The sequence below is a fragment of the Corvus moneduloides genome, chromosome 1 (genome assembly GCF_009650955.1).
Source record: "Corvus moneduloides isolate bCorMon1 chromosome 1, bCorMon1.pri, whole genome shotgun sequence".
NCBI classification, from domain to species: domain Eukaryota; kingdom Metazoa; phylum Chordata; class Aves; order Passeriformes; family Corvidae; genus Corvus; species Corvus moneduloides.
The window spans coordinates 46,393,189-46,420,889 of NC_045476.1; the positions used below are offsets into that span (position 1 = coordinate 46,393,189).

General features: G+C 37.4%; 1 protein-coding gene across 8 annotated transcripts in view; it reads left to right on the forward strand.

Annotated features, from left to right (window-relative positions):
* Positions 1–27,701, forward strand: part of TBC1D5 (TBC1 domain family member 5) — a 316,694-nt gene that overhangs the window by 142,155 nt on the left and 146,838 nt on the right. For all 8 annotated transcript variants that reach the window (XM_032108463.1, XM_032108473.1, XM_032108445.1 and 5 more), the window contains one exon: positions 17,434–17,500. In XM_032108463.1, coding sequence (XP_031964354.1) covers positions 17,434–17,500 — 67 coding nt within the window. The remainder of the gene's footprint in view (positions 1–17,433; positions 17,501–27,701) is intronic.

The following is a 27,701-nucleotide window of genomic DNA, read 5'->3' on the forward strand; positions in this document are numbered from 1 at the left end:
GTATTAAATGGTCCTTCACACTTTCTCATATATTTAATTTTTACAGGAAAAATATATTCTATTTTTGTAAAAGCATCTATATAAATGAAAACCACTGATTTAATTCTGGACATGAAAAATATCCTGAGGATTTTTTGTCTTGGAATTAATGTTATATTTATGATACTTCAAGTCCTCTAGATATTACAAATTTAGGAAGATACTTGCAGGTTTTCTGTGATTTCAAAGACACTTACTCATATCTGTCATATTCAGTTTGAGATTCTTATGGAAAAATGAGCCTGCATTTTGAATTTACATTACTTAGCTAAAGATAGTTTCATTTTCCTGCGTATTACTCTGTTCCTTGCTAAAGCTGTAGCTCAGAGCAGCAACTTGGAAACTTTTGAACATACTTAAATTATAATAATTGCATTAAAGCAATACTGAATATTAAGATAGGAAGTGGGGACATCTGAAAATCATGTAGTAGATTATGTCTGCAGTGGTAATTTCCTATTAGCCTAGTATAAGGAGCAACTTACACTGGATCCTACAGCCTGGATGCTTACTACAATAGTACCAAGTCTTTGCTGCAAGAGAATAGAAATGAACAGTTACTTTGTGGTTCCTTCATGCTATAATCAAGTTAGGAAAAAAAGGTGCGATTATTGAGAAATGTTATTAATTAGGTTTACATAAGGTAATTTAAACCTTTGAAGATTACTTGAAGTGTCAGAAGATCAGCATGGGTCTTCATGAAAGGAGCAGAACTGCAGAAGTACCATGTTCAGCCACCTGTTATCAACATTTCTGGCTTGCCACCTAGAAATAGGCATTAATGGCACAACCCAGGCTACTGCAATGAAGCTTGTACACATTGTAATTATTCCCTTTTTAGATCTTTACTTTGACCATCAAGTGATTTTCTGTTTATATACTGACACCACTTTGCATTAAAGATGATGAGTCAGTTTGGGGACTTTTAACTTACTTTAGTAGTCATTTATCAGTTGCCCTGAAGTCTCTATCTTGTTTCAGTTTCGATGAAGTTAAGGCAAAGAACAATTTGAGGGTTTTGAATTGAGTCTGGTTGTTTTTCTTTTGCAACCATATGCCAGTGCTCCAAAGGCCTGTCTTGTGGCTGGTTAAAACAAAATAAAAACATCTATAAAAGGTCCCACTCTGAGAAATGCGTACTAATTTCAGGCGAAAATTCTTTTCATTTGGTGTTTACGAATTGCACTTTTAAAACTTTGCCTAGAGGTAGGGAGGAGTGTTTCAAAAATCAGATGTTGAAGTAAAATGGCTATAAAAACATGTAATCTTCCATTTTACTGTATTTCTTCTTCTGAATAAGTAATGCTCTAATAAAAATTAAAGAGCAAGTTGCATTTTGAAGATCAGGTCATCATAATTCATTGACATTAGGCCACATAACTGAATAATGTCTTACTTCAGTGAAATACATCAAATGAGATCAACAATTATGACTCATAAACATGCCTCGCAGGCATAAAACAGCAGGGAATTAGCATGTGAGGCTGATAAATATGCATGTAAATAAGCTCCCAAAGGAATAACATGGGTTTGATTGATAGGTTTAGAATTGGAACATATGTAAACCCCTTTATTCCTCATTCTGGTGTAGCTAAGTAAAGATGCGTTTTACTTGTTAAAAGTTTCAATAACTTTGTAAATCTTAATGCCACATCTGCTTTTGTGTGTGCAGGCACGTGTGAGTGTCACTTGAGAGATTGATTGAATTGTCTGCAGGGTAGATGCCCTCACACTAAGACTGTCGTGTTTGTGTATGGATATTGGAGCAGTTGTGTATGTGCGTGCACACGTATACGTGTATTTGGGCACTGCATGGTAGGGGGTGTTGAGCAAAAGATTATTTTGGGGGTTGTTTTACTCAGAATTTACAGATTTTAAAGTTTGGTTCTCAAATAGAAAACTGAGTTGCGAGTTTTGGTATATGCACCAGTATATTTATTTTTGTAGATACATTCTGCATTGAAGGTAATTACTATTTATATTACAGAAAGTCCCACAAGTGCTACTACATTTAAGATTCTGGCAGTGATTCTTTATAAACTTCCAATTTTTTTGGCATCTTACAGCTTGAGCTCTTATCTACAACTTCAAAGTACCTATCACAGCAGTATCTCTGTGTTGATCAGCCCAAGTGTTTATGCTGTGCAGAGATTTACATCCCTATTGTTAGAAAAGTATAACATACATTGTGTTTATAAAACATTAATACTTTGCTTTGCCAAATACAGACCAATTGGTTGCCATTGTCATGTGGCCTGGTGTACATCTGCTTTATTACCATTCCCTGCTATTAGGCAATAAAAACTTTTCCAACTGATGCACACTTACTGATGTTGCATCAAGCTGTAATTACGCTAAAGTGATCTTAGACCAGTGGCAGGCAAGATGCAAAAACATTTTCGATAGTGTGGAGTGTGTATTGACTGTAGATTTTGGTTCTGGGTGGTTTATAGCTAAAACAGTCATTCAGAGAAATTGGAGCTGGGGGTCATATCAGAGATCACAGTTGTTCACATGCGAAAACCTCAATTCTGTCATACCTACCTTTCGCTTAGAGATACCTTTCTGTGGAGATAAAGCTTCAGCAAAACAGCTTCCTTCTGTTTAGATTTATGGGGTAGCAGAGTAAATATTTTCCAGTTAAGATCAGTAAATTCAGGAGCTACCGCTTAGTTCTGAAAGCCAGCTCTTTTTGCTGCTGAAAAATAAATAAACTTGTAGCACTTAGAGACATCACATCAAATCTCACGTGGCTTCTCACGAAGCAATTTATAGCTACCTTGTATAATTGTATAGAAATGTTAAGTTGATCCCTGCTCCAACAGCATCAACTGCTTAACCCAGAATGTAACAGCCTGTGACACCAAGAAAAAGCATGCCCTGTCTACAGACTAGGGGAGGGGATTTTTCATAACAGAGCTGAATAAGCAGATTGCTATCAGGAACTCCGACGGGCCATGTTTCATGTATCTAGCTGCATAGCACTGTCCTTTTTCACAGAGGATGCCTAGATATCTCTTGAGCCAACAGAAATAGAAAATAAACCACTTTTTTTTTTTCCCCCTAACAATGTGCCTTTTTTTTTGCACTCAGGGCCATGACAGGCTGTCACTCAGTTTCAACTCCCCACAAGAAATGTCCTTGAATGGTTCAAGAGAAGCCAGAAAATTGTTGTTAAGTATTTTTTTTCATTCACCTCTAGAATTTTCCACATTTTCTCCAACATGTGTGAAGCCACTGGGAAATATGGTTAAATGAGTTAAGCAGACATCACCCATCTGTGCATCTCGGGGAAAATAAAAACAGTGCTGTCCCTCCGAGAGCTTTCTTGGTACATAACCAAAATCGGAAGAACAACCACACTCTAAAGCTAAACCTAGGCAAGGCTGTTGCAGGAAAAAAGGGAGGAGCACTTTGATGGAACGGCTTCTTCTGGCTTACCCCAGTCTCGCTCGTGTGTGGCCTTCGCAGAATGTAAGGTGTTCCTAACACCTGTGCTCCTCCCAAATGCCTGAAGGCTGCCGGACAGCCGAGAAAACATGACTGCACATCATATTTGCTTCAGACAGTGTTAAAAACCTGGCATTCAGCCTCAGCTCTCAATTTCAGTCCCCTCACAAGCCAAAACAATCACGTTGCAGCCTCCCCCTTGTTTGTATAAATGTTTTATAATTTTAGATAGAAGGCATCACAAGAACCCTACTTTTGCTCAAGTCTTGATTTACCCTTTAATATTGTTCACTGCAGCTCTTCCTACTACTCAAGTGATTTGTAATTTGTATCTCTCAAACAGTTCCCACTTGGATTTCTCATGCACTGAAAAGTCAGATGCCTGACATTACTGTGTAAAGTTAAGTGCTTGGGGTTAATGAGTGGCATTAAATTTTATGAGGTCATGTCCAGTAGATGTTAAAAGAAGCTTAAGGGAACTTTATCACTGATAGAAATTAACGGCACAAAAGAATGCCTGAGGGAGTTCACTTCTAAGTAAAAATAAAATTGGTGGTATAAAAATTAAAATATAGCGTGATTGTGATTAATGTAAACATTTTTGTTAGGTAATTGGTTACTTCTTGCTGTAAAAGAAATGAGACCTCACAGGTTGAAAGAATATTATTGTATTTAGAAAGCAATTAATGTTTCCAGTCAAATGAAAAAAAATCTACATCACCTACGATATTTATATTCTTTCAGTAAACATATAACCTTTGGGGCTATATTTATCAAATAGTCAAGCCTCCACTTACTTACATTAGTTTTTTCTTTGGGCAAAATATGTTTTCCCTAGTGGAGTATGTTATTTTGTTTCATTAAACCTTTATTTCTACTCACATGCATTGCTTATATTACAGACCAAATGAGTAAATTCTGTGTACTTAAGTCATCTAAGGTTTGTGTTTTTGGGTGACTGATGGATGGCATGAAAATTCTGTTTCAAAAAGAAAATGGCTACATTAACTTATGGATAGATTTGTTTTGCATAATTATGTGGGGAACCATTCAGTAATTACACCAGTATTCACATGCTGTAATTTTCGTCGCCTTTATTCACTGTCATTCCAATGGGAGGAAACGGAAGCCTTGTTCAGACGTAGATATTCTTTCTTGCTCTGTCTTACAACCTGCAGTCACAGCATTTTCAAATAATGCCTGTACTTGAGTAAGACAGCTATTGTATGGAATCTCACTCCCATAGGATGCATGAAAATTCAGCACCTCCTTTAGGGTCTCTAATACCGCGCTATGGATACACTGAATGACCTGGTGCAGACCCATTCCTTCCACATCACTCGAGCTCTGTGCTGGGGCACTGGTGGGGGGAGCAGTGTGAAGCCTGCTGAGAATGCAGAGCTCTAGTATGCAAGAGCCAAGTCTCTGGTTCAGAGCTTTTTCTCCTCTCCAGCTTGGTGGAGAGGTACCATGCTTGTCATAAAGCAAATCATGTCCGCGTCCTGAATTGAGGTGAAACTGAAGGAAGAGGGAAAATGTTTTAGAATTTGTAGACCCTCAGGACTGTTATGTTGCTCTCCAGATGGTTATTTTTGAGTTTTAATATGAATTACATACGCGAAATGCCTTTTCAGATTTTCTTTAGGTGGTACTTGGTCAAAAAATACAAGATGAAAAAGCTGAATCTCTCTGATGCTGGGTAACATTTTGTCTTGCACACAGACTGTTTTCTTTTTTGGCTTAAAGATATTGGACATTTCTGTGTTAGAGAACTGAGCTAACTGTTGAGAAGAATTGACCACTACTAAATGATTTTTCCTATTATTGTGTAAATTAAATTATCAAACTTTTGAAAAACTTCAATATAATCGTTAGGCACAAGAAAAATCTAGTCATACTTGTCTCATTTGCATTTTAGAAGTCTCATATTTCTTACGTCTTCCTAGTGCTTTGTACTTGCATCCTTAGTTCCATTCTCAACTGCCACTAGGAATTGATGCTACTCATCCTCTGCACAGGAGGGCAAGGATGGAGAACAGAAATCTGTCCTATGGTGGATTACATACTTTTTTGCGAAAATGTTTTGTGGGGAGTTTTTTTCCTCAACATCTACAACAAAGTGATCATTGTTTGACAAACTACCTTGCACTGTAGCAAATAGAAGTGTTTTGTCACTCTTGCTGTCAATTCGATATATTTTTACATTCTGATGTAGCTGTGGACTTTCATCTCTTAGACATCTAGAGTTTACTGCTAATGCATATATACCTTTGCTCTTCAAATTTTTCTAGATCTGTCATTCACAACATGCATCTGCTTTTGCACCAGCAAAGTGCACAGTTGGTACTCTCCAAATTGACTAAAGGTTGATTTACAAGAATTTTGATTAAAATCTAGTGTTTTCATTATGCTGTGGCATATTTTGATTTGGCAGCTTAAAAGCTCTAGCTCGGTACTTCTTTTCTACTGTTTGGTGACATGTTTTTTTCTTTGGAGAAATTTATAGAAAATGTAGGGTACTGCTCCATTTCGTGTTCTCTCAGTTATGGGTCTACTGAATGCACAATGTATGCCAAGAATTAACAGCCTTAATTAGACAGCCTCAATGGTAGTCCAGGGCTTTCTGGCTTTGTCTTGTAAAACCAAGCCAGGCAGCTGTAAGCTCAGTTGTCCCTTCCTGGTGTGTGTTCCTTCTGTATAGTTAATTTGATTAGGATAAGGGCTGTTCCATCAGCAGCAGTAACACCCTTTAACCATTGAGTTTTTGAGCCTATGTGACAGTGTTGGTTGTCTTCAGCTTCTGGGTTTTTCCTCAGATGCCTTGCCAGGTTGCCAGGTACTAGTGCTGTGGTAAGGTGAAGGTAGCATGATGGGTTTTTTTTCTTCTTTTAACAGTGTGTTTCTGAATTGTGCTACCTCTAGACTCTGCTGCTGTTGGAACAGGTCTTAAGTTTTACACAGATAACTTTAAATGTGTTACTTAATTACATTATTAATAACATGTTTACTGAATAGATGTGAGCAGGATCCTATTTCTAATTAATTTAATAAGTTGTTCTGCAATTTATGTTAATATAAATCCAAAGCAGCCTTTTGGACCTACAGATCTGGCTGCTTCCAGCAGTGCTAAGAGGAGTTGTGGTAGGGAAGTAGGAGGCTGCAGCTAGAAGGGGTTGGTGGAGCTGAGCTGGAGTGACAGGGATGCTGTGGGTGCCCAAGAGTGTCTCCCTGGCCCTGGACATATTAGTGACTGGCCGCTTCCCACATTCCTGCACATGGGACTTTCTTCACCTCTTACTGTGTGCTTTTACAACTGTAGAATTTAAGGAAAGCCCAGGTGTTGCCCAGTCTTGCATCTCAATGACAACTTCCTTACTTGAAGCTTCTGGTCTGTTTCCTCTTCCTTGGAGCCATATTTCTGCTGCTGCCTCTCGGGGGTAGTGCCAGCCCTTGCACTGGATGCCAAGTAGCTCCTCTGCCCTTTAGTTTCTCATGTGCCCAAATTTCTGTGTTTCCGTTAATTCTTTTATTCATTTATTATTCTGAAATTCTTTTATTCTTTCTGGTTGCTTCCTAGCCATAAATGCTGTCTGTTTTCCCATTCCAGACGAGCAAGTAGCTAATTACACACATGTCACCACGGTGTGGTGGATGGTCTGATTTCAGGCTGTCCCTCTTTGCATGCATGTGCTGGGCAAAGGAAAGTGGCATGATTTTTCATGTTTTCATTAAACACATTTGCACTCCAGAAAGAAGGTCCAGGAGAGCACATTTTGCTTTCAGAAGCCTTTCACATCCATCAGCAATGCTGTAAGTCATCAGCCTGCTGCAGTAGCGTCCTTTGATAAGAAACAGCAAAGAAGCAAAGCTCTTTTTAACTCCTGGTCCTGGTTATCATGAGACCACCTCCCCAACTTTAGGAGGTGAGGCTGCATATCACTGCCACGTGGCTCCCTGGCCAGGTTGGCTTTTCTCCTGATAAACCTGTTACAGTTTCAGATCAGCTAGCTCCTTGTTGAAAGGGCAGTTCTATTTCAATAAAAGGGCACTTAATCTTTTCTTGTTTGTCTTCTACTATCATTTAATCTTGGAAAAACAACAGAATGCTAGAAAACTCCTGATCAATCTTTTTTGCTTCAGTTTTTTTTTTTTTCCTAAGCTCAATGCAATATGCATTACTGCTTTTGAATATGAAAATCAGACTATACATCCATATGATTTATTATCCCAAACAGAAGGATTGCAACAATCTATAAGATAGAAATGTGGTTAAAAATAGGATGTAATTGAAGTAAGTTAAAGGACGATAGTAGCCTTCAAACATGTAAAGAGATGGTATGTTTTTCTTAGTATAAATGGTCTCTGGAGACCACCTTTTTATAGTGATTGTGCATGTCTAAGATTAAGCAAAGCTGCATGACCAGTGCTATCTCAGGAGGATGCTGAGTCATTAACTCATGTTTATTGCCTTTTGCCATCTTTAGTTTATTGCAATTTATAGCTCAAAGGCCTTTTAGGCTGTTTATAAGTTAAAATTAGCTAAATTCTTCTGGATGCAAGTATAAGTCACTCAGCATTTGTATATCATCAGGGTGTAAATTCCTAGCAATGAAGCCAGGCAGCTTCTAAGATTTTTTTTTTTCTTTCTGTGCAAAGTCTAGTTATGCTGCTTGTCCCTAGTTAAACTGCATTACTCTGTCCTCTGTTTTACTAATTTTGCTAATTTGTGATTTTGAAAATTGTGTGTGCTCTTAAAGAATTTACTGAAGTTAGCGATGATGTTATTTATTAGGTATACAGTTTCCACTTCAATCAGACTACACCAAAATGTATCTTATCCTGGAGTCCTTTGAGTCACACTTGGTGAGATGACCTAGGAATTTGTTTAAGTTATACATGATAAAAGATCAGCCAGGTTATGTGGCAGATACAGGCACTAGCGTATGAACAGAAGTGGGCATAGTATACTATGGACCAAAGACAGGTGCACTGGGAGAAATAACTGAAAAACACTTAGAAGAATCACCTTTTACCTTACCCTGTGGATTTTTTGTTCTACCAGTCTTATTGCTGCTGGTAGCAAATTCAGTTCAGGCATTACTGGACTAAATGTGTATTGACTTCAGTGGAGTCACATTTGCTTATATAAGCTAGTGTTGTGTGGTTCCCACTAAATGGGAAGTCAAACTATTTTTCCATGTACATGCATTTTCTGAAGTGTTTAAATCACTATTTGCATCACAGTTAAACTTTTTTCCTTCCCATCATGCCTAGAGAGATTATATTAAAACACATCTGGATATAAAGTATTTGAGATTTTGGTAACTTTCAATCACCTGGGAATTCTTCTGAAGCATTCATATGAATTAGTTCAGTGCCCTTCGAGTAAAATTTCTTACTCTTGTGTATTATATTGGTTTTAGTTCAGAGTACAGTGTATATAGCTCAGTCTATTTTGGTAAATGCAGAGGCTTCAACAGGAAAAGAAATATCATAAATAAGTCCCTTGAATGTAGTTATTGTTGAATTTATTTTAAATTGAACTGCATGGGACTACATTTCTTAAACACTGATGCTACATTCTAATTTCAGAATCAGTCATCTAGACCCTTGTATATCTTTTCCCATCCACACTTTTTCACGCATACATTTCACATGGGGAATGGTGGCATGTTCATTTACAGACTAACCTAATGACAGGATTGCTGTTTAGATTTGTGAACACTCAGAAGCAGTTTCACTTAAAATGGAAACCCTCTTAATTTCATGTGTCTTGATTTAAACAGAAGTGCATAGAAAAAAATGTTTCAAACAGAGATGTTGCCTGGAGAATACACTGAGTTTACACATATATGCATATACACATACACAATTGTGATTTTATAAGCAAAGATCATGGAAGGTGCCACTTGATTGTCGTAAGTCAGCAATCCAAAAGACACCAGAATTGACTGGGTTTGAGCAACATGCGGTACAAGATATTATTCCAGAAGTTTTGTTTCTAAATGCAAATCAATGTGTCTGCCTGTCATACTGTTGAAACAGCTTTCAGCAGGGCTAAAACAGGCTTTGATTTTGCACCTTGGTGCCAGTGTTCCTTACCTACTTCTAAGTGTGACCAGCTTTCACTATCGCAAGATTGGCATCTCTACGGGTACTATATTGTGCTTTACAATTATGTTCCTTTAATAATTCAAATGAGCTTAAAGGGGAAAAAACACTGTTAGTGCTTAATATATTTTTTTCATGTCAGTACTGTAGGTTAAACAAAATATTTCAGCCTCTCTGACTTTTGCACTTTAAATGGCGAGTTCATTAGTTCATCTCATAATGAATTATCTTCATATATCAGTAATTATCATAGTGTATAGGTTTTTATTTCATTCGTGGCAAAATACAGTATTTTAGAGCAGAGATGATAAAACTAAAATGCTGTCAGAAATCTGTGCTCCATGCATTCAAAGTGTGCTTCTAATGCTAAATGAACTTGAAGCGAGGGATAGAGAGCCAGGTTTATACGTGAAAGATCGCTCACCCAAAAGTTGCATCATATTTATCTCAGAAAACCGAACTTGCTCAGAGTGAAACGTTCTCCAACTTTCCAGCCTGGTAATTGTTTAATAAATATCAGCAGTGCCGTGCACTTAGTTCTTTGGCTGGAGGCATTACTCCGGGCGGCTGTGCGCTGCTCCGGCCGCAGGCTCCGCGCTGAGGGGGCTGCGCGGCTGCGCGCGGGGCCGAGCCCGCGGCGGGGGCGGCCGCCGCTTCCCAAACTCTGCAGCGCCCTCTGCTGGCCCCGCGCGGCAGCGCCCGGCCCCCGCCCGCAGCCCGCGCGCGGAAAGCCGCGGCTCCGCGGCGTTTCCCCTCTGAAAGATGTGCTTTCTGTAGTAAAATCTCAATTTGCCGTATGTTTTCGGGGTTAGTTCTCCTTTTATTTTTTTTTTCCCCTCCCACTGCCATTTTGGTCTATCAGCTTCTTTCTATCAGAAAGCTTCTGTCGTCTTAGGCTTTTTGTATTTTATTTTATTTTTCCTTGGCTGCAGAGATCCTGAAGACTTTCCAAACTGCATATTTGGTGCTGTAGAAATACGAATTGTCTGGTCTTTTGTAAACCTTTCAGTTGTCAGACTGTTCTCTTTCAAAATAATAGAGGAGCTTGGAATCGCCCATGCTAAAATTAAGAATTTATAACTGTATGGAACAGATGTTTTCATAAACATTTGCTATAATTAATTTCAACCAGGGGATTGAAGGAACAAAGCAGTTTTTCCCTCTTCAAAACTTTATTGCCTTTTCCCCATACAGCAAACTCAGAAATCTTTGCTTTAATATTGTTAATGAAACAAATTTACTTCTCTGTTTGGTTTTCATTGTGAAAAAGGAAAGCTTAATTTGGACAAGATACCGGTCTTTGAAACAACAGAGAAATACCCTGATTTTCAAACATTGCATATAAAGGCTTAAGATACAGAGCATAAGTGTTTAGGTGCTCATTTCTGAGACCAGAGCTCTGTAGTGTCAATTGTGAGAGATGCCTACGTGTTCGAATAAATTTTATCCAGATCAGTCTGATGAATATCTATCTGTGGAGTAAATAGTACAAAAGAATTTTATGTTTGAAGAGTTGTGAATCTTAGTGTTAGAAAAAGCAAAGGGATCTCATGGTATTATATATAGTTTTAAAGCATAGTAAAATGCTTATTGTATGTTGATTACCCCTTTATACTCACAATAAAGGTCTGCAATCTGTTAAGCAATTTTTTTGTTGTTGTTTGTATTATATGAGGAATACATTTTGACTAAAAATTTTATTCCATATTTGTATTGTCACTATTTTGGGGGGGGGATATTGTTTGGAAGGTATATAGTTTAGGGACAGCATTGTGATATTATTGTGAAGAAGAAAAAATATCCATGCTTTATTGTTCTGTTTTTACTAGTTTCTGTATATTATATCAATATCATTTGAGGAAAAAAAAGTGTTTAAAGTTTTAAAAAAAGAACAGCTTAATTGTTTTACACCTGAAAGAACCAGTGCAGCTGCAAGGATTTTTTGAGCAAACTAGAATTCCTGACTGATCTGTCATCTATAAAGTGTGCAAAGAAAAATAGGTAGCTGTCATTAAAATTACATTTCAGCTTTCAATAACCATTTAATGAGTAGCGTAATTATATAAGTATGGTACCTCAAGTACTTCACTCAATAATTAAAAATAATCTCATCTTTAAAGTGAAAGCGCTATAATTATTATTTGACTTAACCAGGACCACTGTTGTGATCTCCAGTGGCACCTCAGATTGTTCAAAGTGGTTTTGAAAGTATAAATTAAAATTGGATAAATCATTAAATTATTAAGCTTTAAATATGCTGAAAATTAATATAGCATGGAAATTTGAAGTCGTGTTATAAGAATTGACAACCTTAGACTGCAAGCATAGATTTGTGTTAAAATTTGACTTGTCTCTAATCATAAAACACTGCATTAATGATCGAGTGTTTATATCAACTTAAATTTTCACAACTGTTAAATAAATTTTGTGTTTTAACAACATTTTAACCCCTGATTAGAATACAAAGAAAAACATTAAGCAGAATGCAAACAGGTCAGAAGGATCTGTCTCCATTATGACACTTGTAAGCAGGGAAATGCACAGTTCGGTCACTTAAATAGGATCATTTTATCACAAATTCCTAAACTGCCAGCCATAAAACCCTTTCATAGCTGACACAAGATTGGTAAATTGGTTTGCACTATATAAATACACATGTGCTCACATACAGACATGCATATGTGTGTGTATACATGCATGCAGAAATATGTATATATTTGAAGACAATTCTTCAGTATCAAAGTATATTTTCAAAAGAAACAAAAATAGTTTGATTATTTTTTAAGTTAGGAGTGCAGCCATCAAGCAAGGCCATGTCACTCAAGCTTCTTGTCTTTGTTGACTTGGAGCTGGTTATAACAGTATCCCATGCCTTCTCCATAAGAAGTCCAGTGCTGAATTTTTACTTCTCACGGGAAATAGCTGTTTTCAAGATGTAATGAAAGAGTTGAGGAAGAAATGTCTGATCCCTACATCATTCTTCACATGCTTTTTTACTCTTGCTGAGTACATGCTTAAGCTCAGTGTTCATTGTGCCTGGAGCATACCCAGAGTGTCTTCCCACCTGTGAATTGGGGCTTTGAAATGCTGTCCAGTTTCTTCTTATTATCTGAAGTGGAAGCTGTGCACTGCACCTTGGAAAAAGCTCTTCTGTGAGAAAATACCCTATCAGTTGAGTCACCATCCCTGGAGGTATTTAAAAGACATCTGTTTTTTTTAAAGATGTGGCACCTGGGGACATGGTTGAATGCTGGACTTGGCAGTGCTGGGTTAGTGTTAAGGCTTGATGATGTTACAAGTCTTTTTCAACCTAAATAGTTCTGTGATTCTATCACCGTCAAAAGAAAGTAGTGTGCAAGTTTCAATTGGGCTTCTCCTTGTTACAATTTCTACACATAGTTTTCAGATAATCTTCAGGAAGTGTATTTCACAGCTTCCTTATTCTGGTTTCTCCCATTTTATGCTATGCCTATAATCTCAAATATGTTCTTGGCAAGAAAACAGTTACTGCAAGTGACAAGCCCATGTGTTCTGGGTGAATCTAGTACCCTAGCAAGTGTACCGTTTGCAAATCCTTCTCCATGCATCTCAGAAGTCTAAAGAAGCCTGCATTTGAAATGTTCTTTTTTGATTAGTTAGTAAAAGTGTCAATTTTGAGTTACACAACTTGTCTTATAACTGCCTCCAGTTGTGTCCAGTAGTGTCAGGTCCCAGCTACCCAGGGCCCAGCTCCCTTTAGCTGTTGGTCTCTGTACACAAGAACAGACCTTGCTGAAATGGGGCAATTTCGGAGAGTTTTCATTCCCAGAGGAGGGAGTTGCTTAGTTAAAGAAGCAGCAAACCAAGTAATTTTCAGTCCCTTTGGAAGGATACAGCCTTATTTTATTATTGTATTAAAACCAGTAACTGCTCTAGTGCTGAAAGCCATACTTACTTTGATACAGATGCTTGTTACAGTATTGCTCGTTTCCCTTCTCTTTTCTCTGAAAGTGTGACAGGATTTATTTTACCTTTTTTCCCCCAGCTTGTGCATTTGAAGTTAGGAAAGCTTTTCAGAAGGTGCGTAGCAGGGTTAGTAGAGTATCCTCTGTTTCTTAAGCAAAACCCTTCTTCCCATAACTGAGTTTCAGAAAGAAACTAAATATTAGGATAATACTGAATCAATTTTTTAAAGGAGACTACAGTTTTTGTTATGAGCATCATGAATCTTCTGTTCCTAACTGTTCAGTACACATCCCCATTTTACCAGAAATTTGGGTCATTATCAGTGAAGAAGATAGAAGTAATATATCTGTTCTACTGAGAGTTCACGGTATCTTTCAGAAGGCGTAACTGGAACTTTCCTGAGGAGAGGTGATCCAGGGCATGGATTCCCACAGCTTAATGTCATTACTTAGTGAAGCAGCAGTCTCATTTGTCCTCTATATCACTAACTATGGAAACTTAATAGGATTTGCTAAAAAGCCTTTTGGTTTAAACTAGGTAAAATTTAGGGAGTCTTCTGTTAAGAAAATGAATACTTTGCTCTTTGCTTTATGATTTTTATCACTTTCAGTGAAAGACGTCTTAATCATCTTTCAAGGTGCCATAACAGACATACCCATCTTAAAGGGGTAGAGCAAGGGAGCAATCACAGAAGGGTCTGTTCCACTAAATCCTGGGTTTGAGAGCTGAATACACCTAGCCCTATCCAATTTTGGGAGCTGCTACTAATGACATGATGAAGCAGCAAAAGCAGCTTGCAAAAAAGTGCCCAAACAGTAACTTGTATGATTATGAGATTTATTAATGATGGGTATACAATTAAAAATGCTAAAGTATTTTGGCGGTCATTAAATAAAGGAAATTACTGTATTCAGAAAAAAGCAAGCTACACTTAGAGTAGTTTGTGAAGAACACCTCAGTGGATGTAGGAGACCCAGGATCCCAACAACTGTGGGGATCCTGGTGAGAGAACAGCTATTATCCTTGTTATCTTTGCAATGTCCTGTTCACTCTTTGAGCAGGGCTAATGGTTTTGTTGAAAGCTCATAAAGTCCAGGCATTTTTTGAGATAGTCTTAAAGTTCATTCTTCAGGAAGGAGGAGGATTATGTTGCTATTCTTGAAAAGACATGTTTTTTCAGTATATCAACTTAGCATTGTGAATGAGTTTTCTTTTTCAATCTCACTAGTCTGGTAGGCAAATGCTTAGGAGTTGTTCAAGTACAAATAAAGTGCAGTAGTGCATTCAGGACCCATTTTGATGTGCTGTGTCCCTGTAGCCATTGCCCAATACCACTGCACCTGGCCATATGGCTTTAACAGAGACTGAACATAGTTCAGTCATTTGTCTGAATGCTCAGGATCAGATGTGGAGATCGGTAATATATGAAAAAGCGTATTACTGAAAATTGTCCCAATATGGGACACTATTTTACAAGATATGAGAAAAAAAAATGAACAGATGGTTATTAATAACGGGAGGGTCGGCTCCTGGATGAAATATCTGGTGTTGTTAATTTAGTTAAATTTAGTAAACAAAAAGCAGATTGATTAAGTAGGATTTCCATTTTCAAAATAAATTGAGAGAGCTAATTAGTGAAATCAACTGGACTGAATGATTTTAGACTAAGATGTAGTAGAGGTTTGGGATTTATTTTAGACAAAGGTGCAAAAGTTAATAAAAACCCCTGCATTCCAAATTAGACAAGAAAAGAAACACTTGGAAGTTCTATGCCGAAGTGAATGATTAAGTATTTTTTTAAGGAATGTCTAGAATAAGCAGAGATCCTCAAAGAAACAGAAAAACAGCTTGATCTGCAGAGAAGGCCACATCCTGGATATCAGAAAGTACGGGGTTGTAGCGACAAATAGCAAAAATTAAGTTGAATTAGACCATAGGATGAGAATTTAAATAAACAAGAAAATATTACTTGATTATGGAAAGAAGCTTTCTAGGGAAGAAAATTAGAACCATTCTCCAGTGTGAATGGTCAAATGATACTCAATGTAATCCAGGTATGATCTGAAAAGGAAAAATAATTTTCAGTAAAAATAGAATTTCAGGCAAAGGCCTGAAAATAAATCAATAAAATAAACGGGAGTGTTGGGTGGATACTGTAAATTAGCAGAGTTAATAGAGATTAAAGCATCTGACTTGCAGGGTAAATGTCTTTCAAGAATACCGATGAATGCTGCTGCATGAAACAATTTTTTACTATTTTAGTTCATGGCTGATGAGTGGAAATACAAAATAAAAAAATAGGTACCTGTACCTAGATTAACAGGGAAAAGAAAGGTGATAGCAAAGCACCTGCATGGGCTGACCATCATCTATGCTTTAGAAAAGCTTTTAAGAAAGAAGTAAGAGAGAAAAGTAAAGCAAATGGTATAACCTTTATTGTAGGGGTTTTGTGTTAAATGGGAGATTGTGGCCAACTAACCTGCTTGCTTGTCAAAATATATGTTCAGGAAATGCATTAAGTCTATCTGGACCTCAATAAAGCATCTGATGTAGTGTCACAGGAGATTATGTGAAATAAAAAGGATGGGGATTAGTGAAGTATAGTAGTTTTAGGATAAATAGAGAAATGCAGATTTTAATGAATTATTTTTAGTGAAGCTTGGGGTTGAACCAGTCTTATCCAATATTTTCATTTATTGTCTTGCCACAGAACAAGAGCTGATAGCCTTTTATTAAGTAAAATTATTTGAAGGTAATATCTAGTGCAAGCACAAATAGAGTGTTCAGGTAGGACTGGTTGTTTCTGAAGAAAAGAGGACTACAAACAGCATGACATTGTGTGAACTACAGTATTGCACTAGCAAGAATTTTTAGTGTAAACTGCAAACTTCTCTCTGTAAATAAAAAGTGGAGAGTAAGTGTGTAGGCATGTTGGTTAAGGATGGCTGTGAAACTGCAGGATGGAGTGGCACGACTGTTGACTGTATCGAGCAAGATTTGTTTGATAGAGAAGAAAACCACTGTCCAAATTATCAACTGTCTAAACTTCGAGTATGCTGTCTACAGCTCCTGTCCCTTCTTTCCCATATGTAAGAAGGACTGAGTTAAAGAACACAGGGAATACAAAGCATCATTTAGAAAAAAGACTGCGAGAACTTGATTTCAGTCAGCAGAACACAGATCAGAGGTGTGCAGTGCTACCTGTAAATTAACTAAGGAGGCACACAGGGACATAGAAGAACTATCAAGCTAAATTACAGGGCAAGAATAAACAGTATAAAACAGGACAAGAGTAAATACATGACTCCTGGCTTTTAGCAGTCTTTCAATAGAAGTCGTTATAGAGAGGAAAATTTCCTTGTAATCCTTGATTTCTGGTAACATTATGGTTCTATGTATCACCAGCCCACAGGACGTAAAACAAGATGTTTGGCGGAGGTCTTAATAGGTTCTTTCAGAGAAGTTTTGAACTTATCCTATGACAAAAAAACCCTGGTATCACAAATTCAACTCAGAATTTTTTACAAAACAGATGAACTTTTACATTTTTTTACTTAATGTTGGTAAAATCCAGCTTGTCTACTTATATGGTGTACTTCTGTAACCTTAGACTAGTTAAACTGTGTTTAATAATTTGAGAAGGGCCTCAATCAAAACTTTAAGTGAAATTAAGTATCAGATTTTCAGAACATTGCGACTCCAGTTTGAACACGGAGGCTAGTTAAGATACCTGTAAGAATTTGAAGAGTTAAAGTTGAGATTTGTCTATGTAAGTTTTAGGTGAGTTTTGTTATAACTAAAGTTACCATATATGGTAAAATCAGTTGCAGTTATCATCAACATTTGTTTTTCTTACAACAAAGATGTTTTCTCTTATTTTTATATTAGGAGGATCAAATGAAAATGGAAGCACACCCCACACCTCAGAATCAGATGGAACTTTTATTTCTTACAGGTTGGTAATTTTTTATATTTATTTTCTAATTTTTAGGAAGTTGATTATAATAAGAAGCATAATCTATTTAAAGCAAAAGAACAGGTCCTACTTTAGGAGGATTGTGCAATCTAAATGAAAGTCAGTGAACTAAAGAACAGGAAGGATTTGATTAAGAAATTATCTGGAAATTTGTTTTCTGGATTACTTTTTTTTTTAGAAAGTTGTTCAAAATGCTTAACTAATGAAAGTACAAGATATTTGTAAGTCTAAACATTTTTAAGGTTGTTTTTTGCAGGTTTTTTCCTCCAAAGTATGCAATAAAGTAAGCTCACAGCAACTAAGCTAAATGTTGAAATATTCAACTCACCAGTGAAAACCTTTTTGATCTTCTCCAAAGTAGCTTGATCTATGGACCACATGGAACTGTATTTCCTCATTATTTTGTGTGAAAAAACAAAGCCAGGATTAGTAACATTTGAGATTATTTGACAGCAAAATAATATTTCAATTTGTTGGCAGTAAGCAGCAGTTAAAGAAACTTTTTTCAGCAATATCATTGAGCTTGAATCTTGCTTGGGTACATACCAGAGGGTGTCTTGTGCTTGAAAGCACAGAAAGCTAATCAGCAGGTGTATCTTTCATCTTTCACCCTGCAAAATACTGCCCCTGCTACAAAAAAATCTTTGTCCTTGTGACTAATAAATTAATAGTATGATTTGTGCTAACCAGAAGGATTACATCTGATTTTCATGTTTAAGTATGATAAAACAAAACAAGCTTACCACATGATTATTTTGGAATCATTTAGTGGACTGTATTGGTTGGGATTTTTTTCGGTTTGTACTCTGCTGGAATCCGTGCTTCAAAGAGGTGCAGGCAGGCAGGAGGAACCTGCCTGGTCGCCTTGTCCGGGTTGCAGCCGGCTGGGTGGGGAGTGTTGCACCATGGTGCAGACAGTGAGCTGTGCTGGTCACGGGGAGCCTCGGGCATGGGGTGGCAGGGAGGGACACAATGCTGGAGAACCTGTTGCAGTCTGGAGACAGAGAGATTGCCGAGGAGAGCAAGGAGCAAACAGCCTGGTCTTGAGGATGTTGAAAAGAAAGACTTTTTGTAAGGACCGAGAGGGAACAGCAAAGAGTTTGCTGCGATTCAAACACCCAGAGGAAGCTTCTGGACTGAGAGCAAGGTTGGAAAAAAGGTTGTGCCTGCAGGGACACAGTGGGACTGGGGAGGGTTGATTTAGGTACCCTGCCAATTTTCTGTATCCTAGTAAGTCAACTCTAATGAAACTTACTTCGTAATGATATAAAACACGTAGGGTAGTTAGCTTATTCACTTTGATAAAATATATTAGAAGATCCATTTTAGGGTTCTGCATGACTCTGTTTCTTGTCATATTTGTGTTTTCTGCATGCAACATACTGTCTAAGTTAAAAGAAGGGCTGAAAAATACCACCCAGGATAATCTTCATGTTTTTTAGGTGAGAAGCATATGTAGATACAGAGACCACAGCAATTTCTCAAAAATAGGCAAGACAGAATTTAACCAGAGCAGCAAAAGAAAGCTGAGAGCTCTCTGCCATTAAGGCCAGGACACTTATTCCTGAAAGTCATCAACTCAAGAGCACCAGCTGTTGTATCTGCCAAGTGGTAACACTTGAAGAAGAAGCAGCCAGCTTTATCTGGGCTCTGGTTCCATGAGAGTGTAAGCTGTGGAGCTGGGGTTGAGCCCTTCTTCTCACCCCTGCTCCACTCAGGCAGTAGCACTCATCTCTCAGGGAGCTAGTCCAGGGAGCTAACCCAGCCCAACCTGTTCCTTCTTCAGAGGGAGACCTTTCTGATCACTTCACTTGCAGTATCCTCCTGCCAAAACTTCCCATGGAATCAGTGCCAATGCAGGAAATGTAGCTAGCATGGACAGCTACAAATAAGTGGGAGGACAGAGCATGGTATCTTTTACCTAAATCAGCCTAAACCTTAGTGACTCTTTAATGCTCCACAGATTAAGTGGAGATTAAACTGATCTTTGTATCTCTATATTCCTTAGTCCAAAGTGCATATATTAAATACAACATTGGCTACAAGTTCCACTGAACAATAGTCGTATTCTGTCAGAGAGGATTACAGCCCAACTTAGAAAACTGAAGTTAATTAGTCTTTTCAGAGGGGTCCCATATATCATTGCCAAAGTATTATTGATATAATTAAAGGCAAGATAATAAAAAAGCTATATATGCGTGTATGTGATTTGGGGAGGTGTATATCTATGCACATATATGAAAGTAACCTCTGACTTTTCATAGATGGCAAGCTATCCCTGTTATTTAGCAGTAGTGTTTCAGGTGTGAAATGTATATTTTTTGTGCAGTGGCAAGTAATTCCTATCATATTATGAGACTGGCTGTAAATCTGATGGTTGGGTTGAATATTGTTTTGATAGTTATAGTTCTGGACTGCATGTTAAGTAAAAATGAGCATCTAATACCTTACGAAAGATGAAAAGTGAATCCTGAACTACCTTGAAAGGTAAAATTGCTATATGGTTGTTATTTCTTTAAGGACTCATTAGAGATTTTGACTTACTTTAGGATACTATCAAGGATTATTGTTTTAGTAAGTTAGTAATTTGGCAAAACTAATGATAGTCTTGTTTACCCAATGTGTTTCAGTCTATCATACTTTAAAAAGACCAGCTAGTGAAATTTTGCCCTAAAAGAGGCAAAGGCATCTTTGGATCATGGTAGATGTCATGCATGCAGAAGGTTGATACATGAAAAATTCTATTGAAAATTTCTGCTGAAACAAAAGTTGTTTTCTATTTTATAAGTAATTGGCTTTTACAATTTAATTAGGAGAAGAGATGGCTCCAAAAATATTTGAATATTAATAAGTTTTGTTATTGAAGTGGTCTTAAAAACATATTGGTTATACCACAATAAAAAATAAACCCCAGGAGAGGTTGCTCAATTCCCACATTTTCTGCTTTAAAGGACAGTTTGTCACTATTCAGTACAAGACTCCAAGTGTGTGTGTTACTAAAGGATGACATATCATTATCCTTTGATATATTTATGATGCTCCAGAACTATTTGTATGGTTTTATTTTTAACATGAAGGTGTCACCTTAGAGTTTGTGACTGTTGCTTGTGTTGATTGATACTAGTTGTCTCTGTTTTTAATGCTGCATGTGTTCAGATAGTGAGCATTGCCCTTTAGGTCATAAAGTTTGTAAGTAATTTAAGTGAAAAGCACATGTGATTGGCATATATTTCTAAATATTCTTTGAGTTTGTGAATCTGTCCTGTCAGGTCACAGAGAATTTTCTCATTGGTCTTCAGGCCCTGATGGAAGTATTCTTTGTGTACTTGGGAAGAAGCTTTGCTAATAAGAAATTATGAAAATTACTTCCTAGAACCATGTCATCAAAATTAGAAGTTCACTATTAGAAACATTTGAGCAAGGATTTAAATATACAGTAACTTTCAGCTTTAAAATGCAAGAAACTTAAGGAAAATATTTGAGCTCTGCTCTACTGTATTATTTTACTGCTATGGTTAAAGCCTTTTCTGGATGGAAATGGGCTGGACTTCACCAAAAGGAGAAGAAAAATAGATGTGGGTCTTTAGTTTCAGTATCTGCAATGCAGTGCCACTGGAAAGTAGAAATACTCTTTCTCCTCCTTTCCCAAGGGCAGCTGACCTTCTCCTCGCCAAAGAGGTGAACCCCTTGCCAGCACATATGACTACAGACTATTACATTAATCTGTTTAGCCTCAGTACCAGCTGCTTGCATGTTTTTAATTATCTTATTAGATGGTATAACAGTGACCTATGAAATAAAATGAAGGTGAGTATTTTTTAACTTTATTTTACAGGCTATTTTTCTAAATATATTTTAATGACCTAATTATGACTTTTAGGGAGAGCCATTGATGCAGACATTCAATTTGGCTGATAGAATCTAACATCTCAAGGACACTTATTTTCTTTCAAGGTGGATTCATACATTAATACTGCTTCTAATAAATATATAGCCTTAAAAAAGCTCACTTTTCGTACTTGTGTTGTTAACTTACTTTATGATTCAGAGACCCATGACTGCTGTGTTGGATAATTTCTTAATACATCTCTGCACATATATATAAGTTTAATTTTTACCCCATGTGTCAAGATAAAGTTCTTTCCTCTGTGGCTTAAACTCCATGACAAATGATGATTGCTCAAAGTTGTGGGTTGTGTAGACAAGGTGTATTCCTTCTTCTGCTCATATTTCAAACAGGCAGAAGATCTAGTATGAGAAAGACTTTTGTATTCCATTTTCTCCCCCTGACTTCTTACAGCTTCTGCTTACCAGATGTTTCCTTCCTTGCTGCAAAAAGGCAATGTGGTCCTGCTGGCTGAGGCATTTCTTGTGTGCCAGCCAACAGGGCTGACACTGAGCGTGCAGAAGAAAGATGGCAAGGAGTGCAAGGTGTTCCTCCTTGGTTCTTCCCGTGTCCAAAAGTGGTGCTGAAACCAGTTTGGTTCCTCTTTGACCTGTGGCTTTTCTTGGCAGTTGAGCCAGAAGTGGTTACATAGCCTCTGTCCTTACATGTTAAATATACTGTGAACATGTATGCAACTTACATACCTTCACCCTATGGACAACTTTGTCTTAAATCTATTCGGAGGCAGCCCTTTTCCATCTACACAAGCCTATCTAGTCTTGTTCATACACAGATGATGTTACTTTATTGTTTTAATTTCAAGCCACCCCTGTGCAATTATAATCTTATTTTTCCTGACTTTGTTCACTGTATGTCCACGCATAATCAAGAGATGTAAAGAACAAGCTTGTTTCTATGGGTTTTTCGATAATTTTGCAGTAAGAAAAATTGGGTACAGAAAGCAATGCAGTGAAGTTGTCACTGCCCCTCCACTCCGCAAGGAGAGTTTACAGCACTTGCATCCTTCCTCTCTTTCCACAAGGAAGTAGTAAAACTGGCATCCATGTTTATTTTGTCTTAGCCTAAGCCATTTGCTAGATGCTGTTCCCGTTGATGCCATTTATATGCAAAGAGGGCTTTTCAGTATGAGGTAATTTTGTCTGAGAGCATGTAAACTCTGTCCTTGAATTTAGTGATTCCTCTGAAAGATTGTCTTCATAATGTGCTAAGAATCTTTCTCTGGATGTGGTAGTCTGTGCCAGTGCTCTCATTTTGTCCATGTTTGTGATGTTGTTAGGAATTCCATCTTGCAAATCTCCTTTTTCCATCAAGAGAAAGTGGCTGCACTGATCAAAGGTTTCCTCCAACAGGTTTTTTTTCCTCCAAATCCAGGGAGATCACTGTCATACCTGTTGAGAGCTTGGAAGATTTCTGATTTTCTCTGAATTCTTTTAAAATTGCTTTCCTTTTCTTTCAGTTTAAGGAGATTGATATAATTTCCATCTCTGTCTTGTCAAATTTCTGTTATTTACTTCTTCCTTCCATAGCGGATCCTTGCTACATTCCTTGCCTGGTGTCCTATAAGGAATTGGTGAAGGATATCATAAGACGTGGAAGAATAAATTGTCATTAAGGAACTGAAAACCTATATTCAGTATACTTTTTCTAAGATACAAACATTTCAACACATATAAATGGTGGATTTTTTAACTTTTCCAGGGAAATTATATTACTTTCTAAAGACATAGAAATGGTAATACAGACTTGCTTTCTGGTTTTATGCAATGTAATAGGGAAAAGTAAATTTAGGAAATTTACTTGAAACTTGAGATGCTTTTGACAGAGAATCAGAAAGGAAGGATTGAGTTACCAACATCTTTCATTGGTAGAATGCTTTTTTTATGGATTGGTTGCAAGAAGGAAAGACTTAACACATGAAGAGAGACCATGGAAGAGAGAATGGTAATTTCTAAAGTCCATGGAAAGCAAGTGAAAATTTTAGTTCACTCTTCATTTATTCTGTTGTATTTGAAAATTGGCATATGTACCACTGACACCATAATCAACTGATGCTGTATTTTCCCTTACTAATGTTTAAAGTGGTTTTCATTATGAATTTCTTTTACTTTTCCACTCTCAGTAATCTTCAAACCTTCATGGCAATTGGGAGGTGTTTCTGAGGACAGGAGGGAAGCAAATGTCACTCTTTTCTTCAGGAAGGGTCAGAAGGAAGATGCAGGGAACTAGGCCAATTAGCCTTACCCTGACCCCAGGGAAGGTGGAGACGTAGATAATATGCAGGGGCCTGGAAAAAGGACCTGGGGGTCCTGGCAGGCATCAATTTGAACATGACCCACCAATGCTCCCTTGCAGCAAAGAAAGCTAATAGTATCCTGGGATGCATTAGGAGCAGTGCTGCCAGCAGATCAGAGTTAGTAATCCTTCCCCTGTAATCCATACCTGGAATGCTGTGTCCAGTGCTGGGCTCCCCGTTACAAGAATGACATGGGCGTGCTGGAGAGTGGCCAGCAAAGGGCTGCTATGGTGGTGAAGGAACTGAAGCAGCTCTTCTGTGAGGAAATACTGAGAGAGGTGGGACTGTTCAACCTGGAAAAGAGAAGGCTTGGGACATCTTTTCAAAGTCTGTAAGTATCTGAGTGCAGGGTAGAAGGGACACAGAGACAGGCTCTTTTCAGTGACACCCAGCAATAAGATCAGAGCTAATGGGCACAGACAGAAGCACATGAGGTTCCATCTGAGTATCAGGAGGCACAATTACATCTCGTTTTTAGTTGCATGATTTGTAGAGCTGTAGATTTAACTTGTGTCCTACAGGAAAGTCTTACCTTTTCAGTTTCTTAATGAATGCATGTCTGTTTCTGTAACAAGGCTGCATGCATGTGAACACACACAATTCACAGAGCTCTGCTTAGCTGTGAGTATGAGCTAGTGAAGGGTAAAACAGCAGGAAGGAACTCTATAGTCAGGAGAAGTAGAAAATAAATGTTCTAGATGTACATGCAAAGGATTTCAAAGGCACTGGGGGATTTAAACTAGAAAGCTTTGACCCTGCAACTGGCAAATTCAGTTACAATATAAAAATAAAAATAATTGAACATAATATCTACATTTTGTCTCAGCATTCTATAAATGTATGTAGAGGAAAATGTGCTGGTGAAACTTAGACTTTGAAATGGCTGTAACAAGAATTCTTCTATGAAAGCTAAAGTGTTAAAGGGTTGGAAATTATCCACTCTCCAAAGGCCAAACTTGGCTCTTTGGCTGAGAACTGCCAAGGCAAAGTGGACAATTTGGAATATGGAGAAAGATATCTTGGGGTTCTGCGTCAGTGCTATTAGGAAGGGTGCTGGCAAAGCATCCTGCTGCCAGTGCAGCCTTGTTTCAGTTCCCTGAACTGTGCTATGCGCACACTGGTAGCTTAAAGAGCATAGCTAACTAATAACTTTATTTGCTGGAATGTTTGCCTTAAGAAAGTGATTTTACCTTTCTTCATGCAAACCTTTTTAACTGTATGTCAGCCAGAAGTAGATGGAACCTGAACTGTTTAGAAAAATATGCCCTTTGAATGTGCAGCCTCCCAGCAACACAGCCATGCATATTCACACTTACATGGCTGTTAGCTCTGCCACGTATCCTGAGGCAGGACTTTGAGAAACAGAGGAAAATACATATATTTTCCAAGCAGACTGATAAGCCTTCACATTAAAGCTGTCAAGTGGATTTTCAGGGTAGAAAATAAAAATCTGTATGTTTCAGAAATGTTGTTTAGAAACTCTGCTCCTTATTACTTGATACTACCTTTCAATTGGGGTTTTTTTCCTCTGCTTTTATAGAATTAACTCTGTCTTTATTACATTCCTGGCAGTTGCCTCACTTTTTTCTCAACTGTTGATTTTATGGCGTAATAAATAATACAAACTATGCATGTTTCTTGGATTTAAGCAGTATGTTTGAAAGGAATTTTTGCCTCTGTTTAAATATTCAAATATAGATACTTGAATGTTCCTATCGATAAAGATCTCATATTGCAAAACATATGACACAATAATTTGAGAATTGGTTTTCTTTCTGATGGCCTGTTCAGTAGCTTATTGCTTCACTGAGTGCCCCTGAGGAGCCGAGTTGGGTCTCAACATTTTAAAAAGCACATTCTGAAGATGAAAACCAGTATGAAAATGTGAAATTGGCTTTTCTGGAAGCACACATGCCATTGTTTTAAGATGATTTTTGCCAGTACTGGCAGCACTGCTCAAGAATTTTCTTTGGATCTCTCTGAGGCTATCTGTTTTATCCTTTAATATTGGTCTAGAGGATGGAATAAGCTTGAGATTTAGATTGAAATCTTAAATATGTATGCAAATGTTCATACCTTTCAGTAGTATAGCAGTATTCTTCCGTACACTGAGGAGTATTCTTTGTTATCTAAATGTTATTGTCAATATCAATTTGGTCTTGTTTTAGCAAGGACACAAGAAAAAAAAGGGATTTCAAAACTTTGCATGAAATATTTCAAAAATGCGCAAGTCGAAATAATGATACACACTGTCTGATGACCTGGTAGATACTGGTTTCTTTAACTGCAGTTTCACCTGAAAGTGAATTATGGACAGTAATATTTACCTGGTAGGTCTGAGTCCCTGTAGTCCCAAAACTGAATCTTTTGCCCTTTTTCAGTGACGTAGATGGTAGTTCCATGTGCTTCTTCACATTTTTACGTTTCTATGGGTTTTAATGTCTTCCACAGAGTTTTGGTGTTGTCTGAACATGATAGTAACGAAAATACTTCTTACGCTAGTTTTAGACTTTGTCAGGATCTGCATTCATACAATTTACCAGCTTTATCCTCTAAATCAGCAAATGCAGAAGCTGAGTAGCAGTGATTGCTGTCTGTGCTATACCAGTCTCCTTCAACTGTATTTCTTCCTCTTCTTCCTCAAAGGAGTCTTTATTTTGCAAGGAGCTTTAATGGGCTACCATTGCATTCTCCTGCATATCTATGCTTGATGTACTGGTTTTACCATTATACTGCAAATCGAAATTTAGCAACAGAGCCAGAGGCAGGTGTTCTGCTTCTGCCTATCAGTGGAAGAAACTCTCCCCAACACGCACCAGCTCAATGTTGTCTCAATAAAGCCCTTGGAACTATTTGAATTTCAGAGTTATTTCCTAGGCGACTCATTACGTTATTGATGTCCTGCATTCTGGAAGTGTTTATAGTTGCTCGTTCCTCTATAGCTGAGCACAAGTGAGATTCCAGTGACTTTTACTAAGATGTTAGACCTTAGAGGTTCACATACCTTTTCAAAAATGTTATTTAAGTGCATGTAAAATTTTAGTTAGACTTCCTGGTGTAAAGTCCTGCTTGTTGTGCTCTCTACTAACAGTCGACTAAGAGGAACACTTCTGTTCCAAACTTTAGGCTTCTGTATCTGAAAATCTGATGCTTGTAATTGTCTTAACAAGAATCACACCCACGAATCATGTCCTGTTGAAAAGAAAGAAGAATAGATTATGTATGATTTGCTCAGAGGTCAGCCTCATTTCTTACAAGAAAGAAAGTGTGTGTATTAGAGCAGACCCCAGTATAAAATTCTTTGGCAGAGAGATTTAAACTCTTGTGGTTATGACATAAGTGTATGTTTCAAAAGATGGAAAGGAACAGATGAGAACTATGAGAACTATGAACAAATCTTGCAGAATGACTCTCTTCATTGATTTGCCTGCTTTTTCTTTCATACATATTGAGCACTTTTCCCGCTTGAAGTAAAGCAACTGTCCCTGACTCATGCCAGTAGATATTTCACATTGGACAGTTACTGCAGAGATAACGCATGTGAAATTAAGTTTCTTAAAGAAATATTACGCCAATAATTTCTTTCTTATTCAAGTCTTATATTATATGTATTTATTATTATTATTATGAAGACTTTACAACATGCACAATAGTGCATTAGACAGGATACTCAAATTAGAATCTAAAATGAAAAATATTTACAAAATAACCAGAAAACATTAACATTGACATTAGCCTTTAACTGTACTGTCTAAAGGTGGTATAACACAGGATTATGCATTTAATTTTCTAGTTTGATTAAGTGCATGTGCTTGTTCATAGTTTAGGTGGTTCCAATTAGCTCTTGAAGTCCTTCACTTCAGTGAAGCAAATGGGATGTGGTAGACTTCAGTTCCAATCTTCATTGCTTGTTTCATGTTGTCCAATGGGTTTTCTGCAATCTTGGGTTAACAAGGCTCTTAGGTATTATTTTACATAGT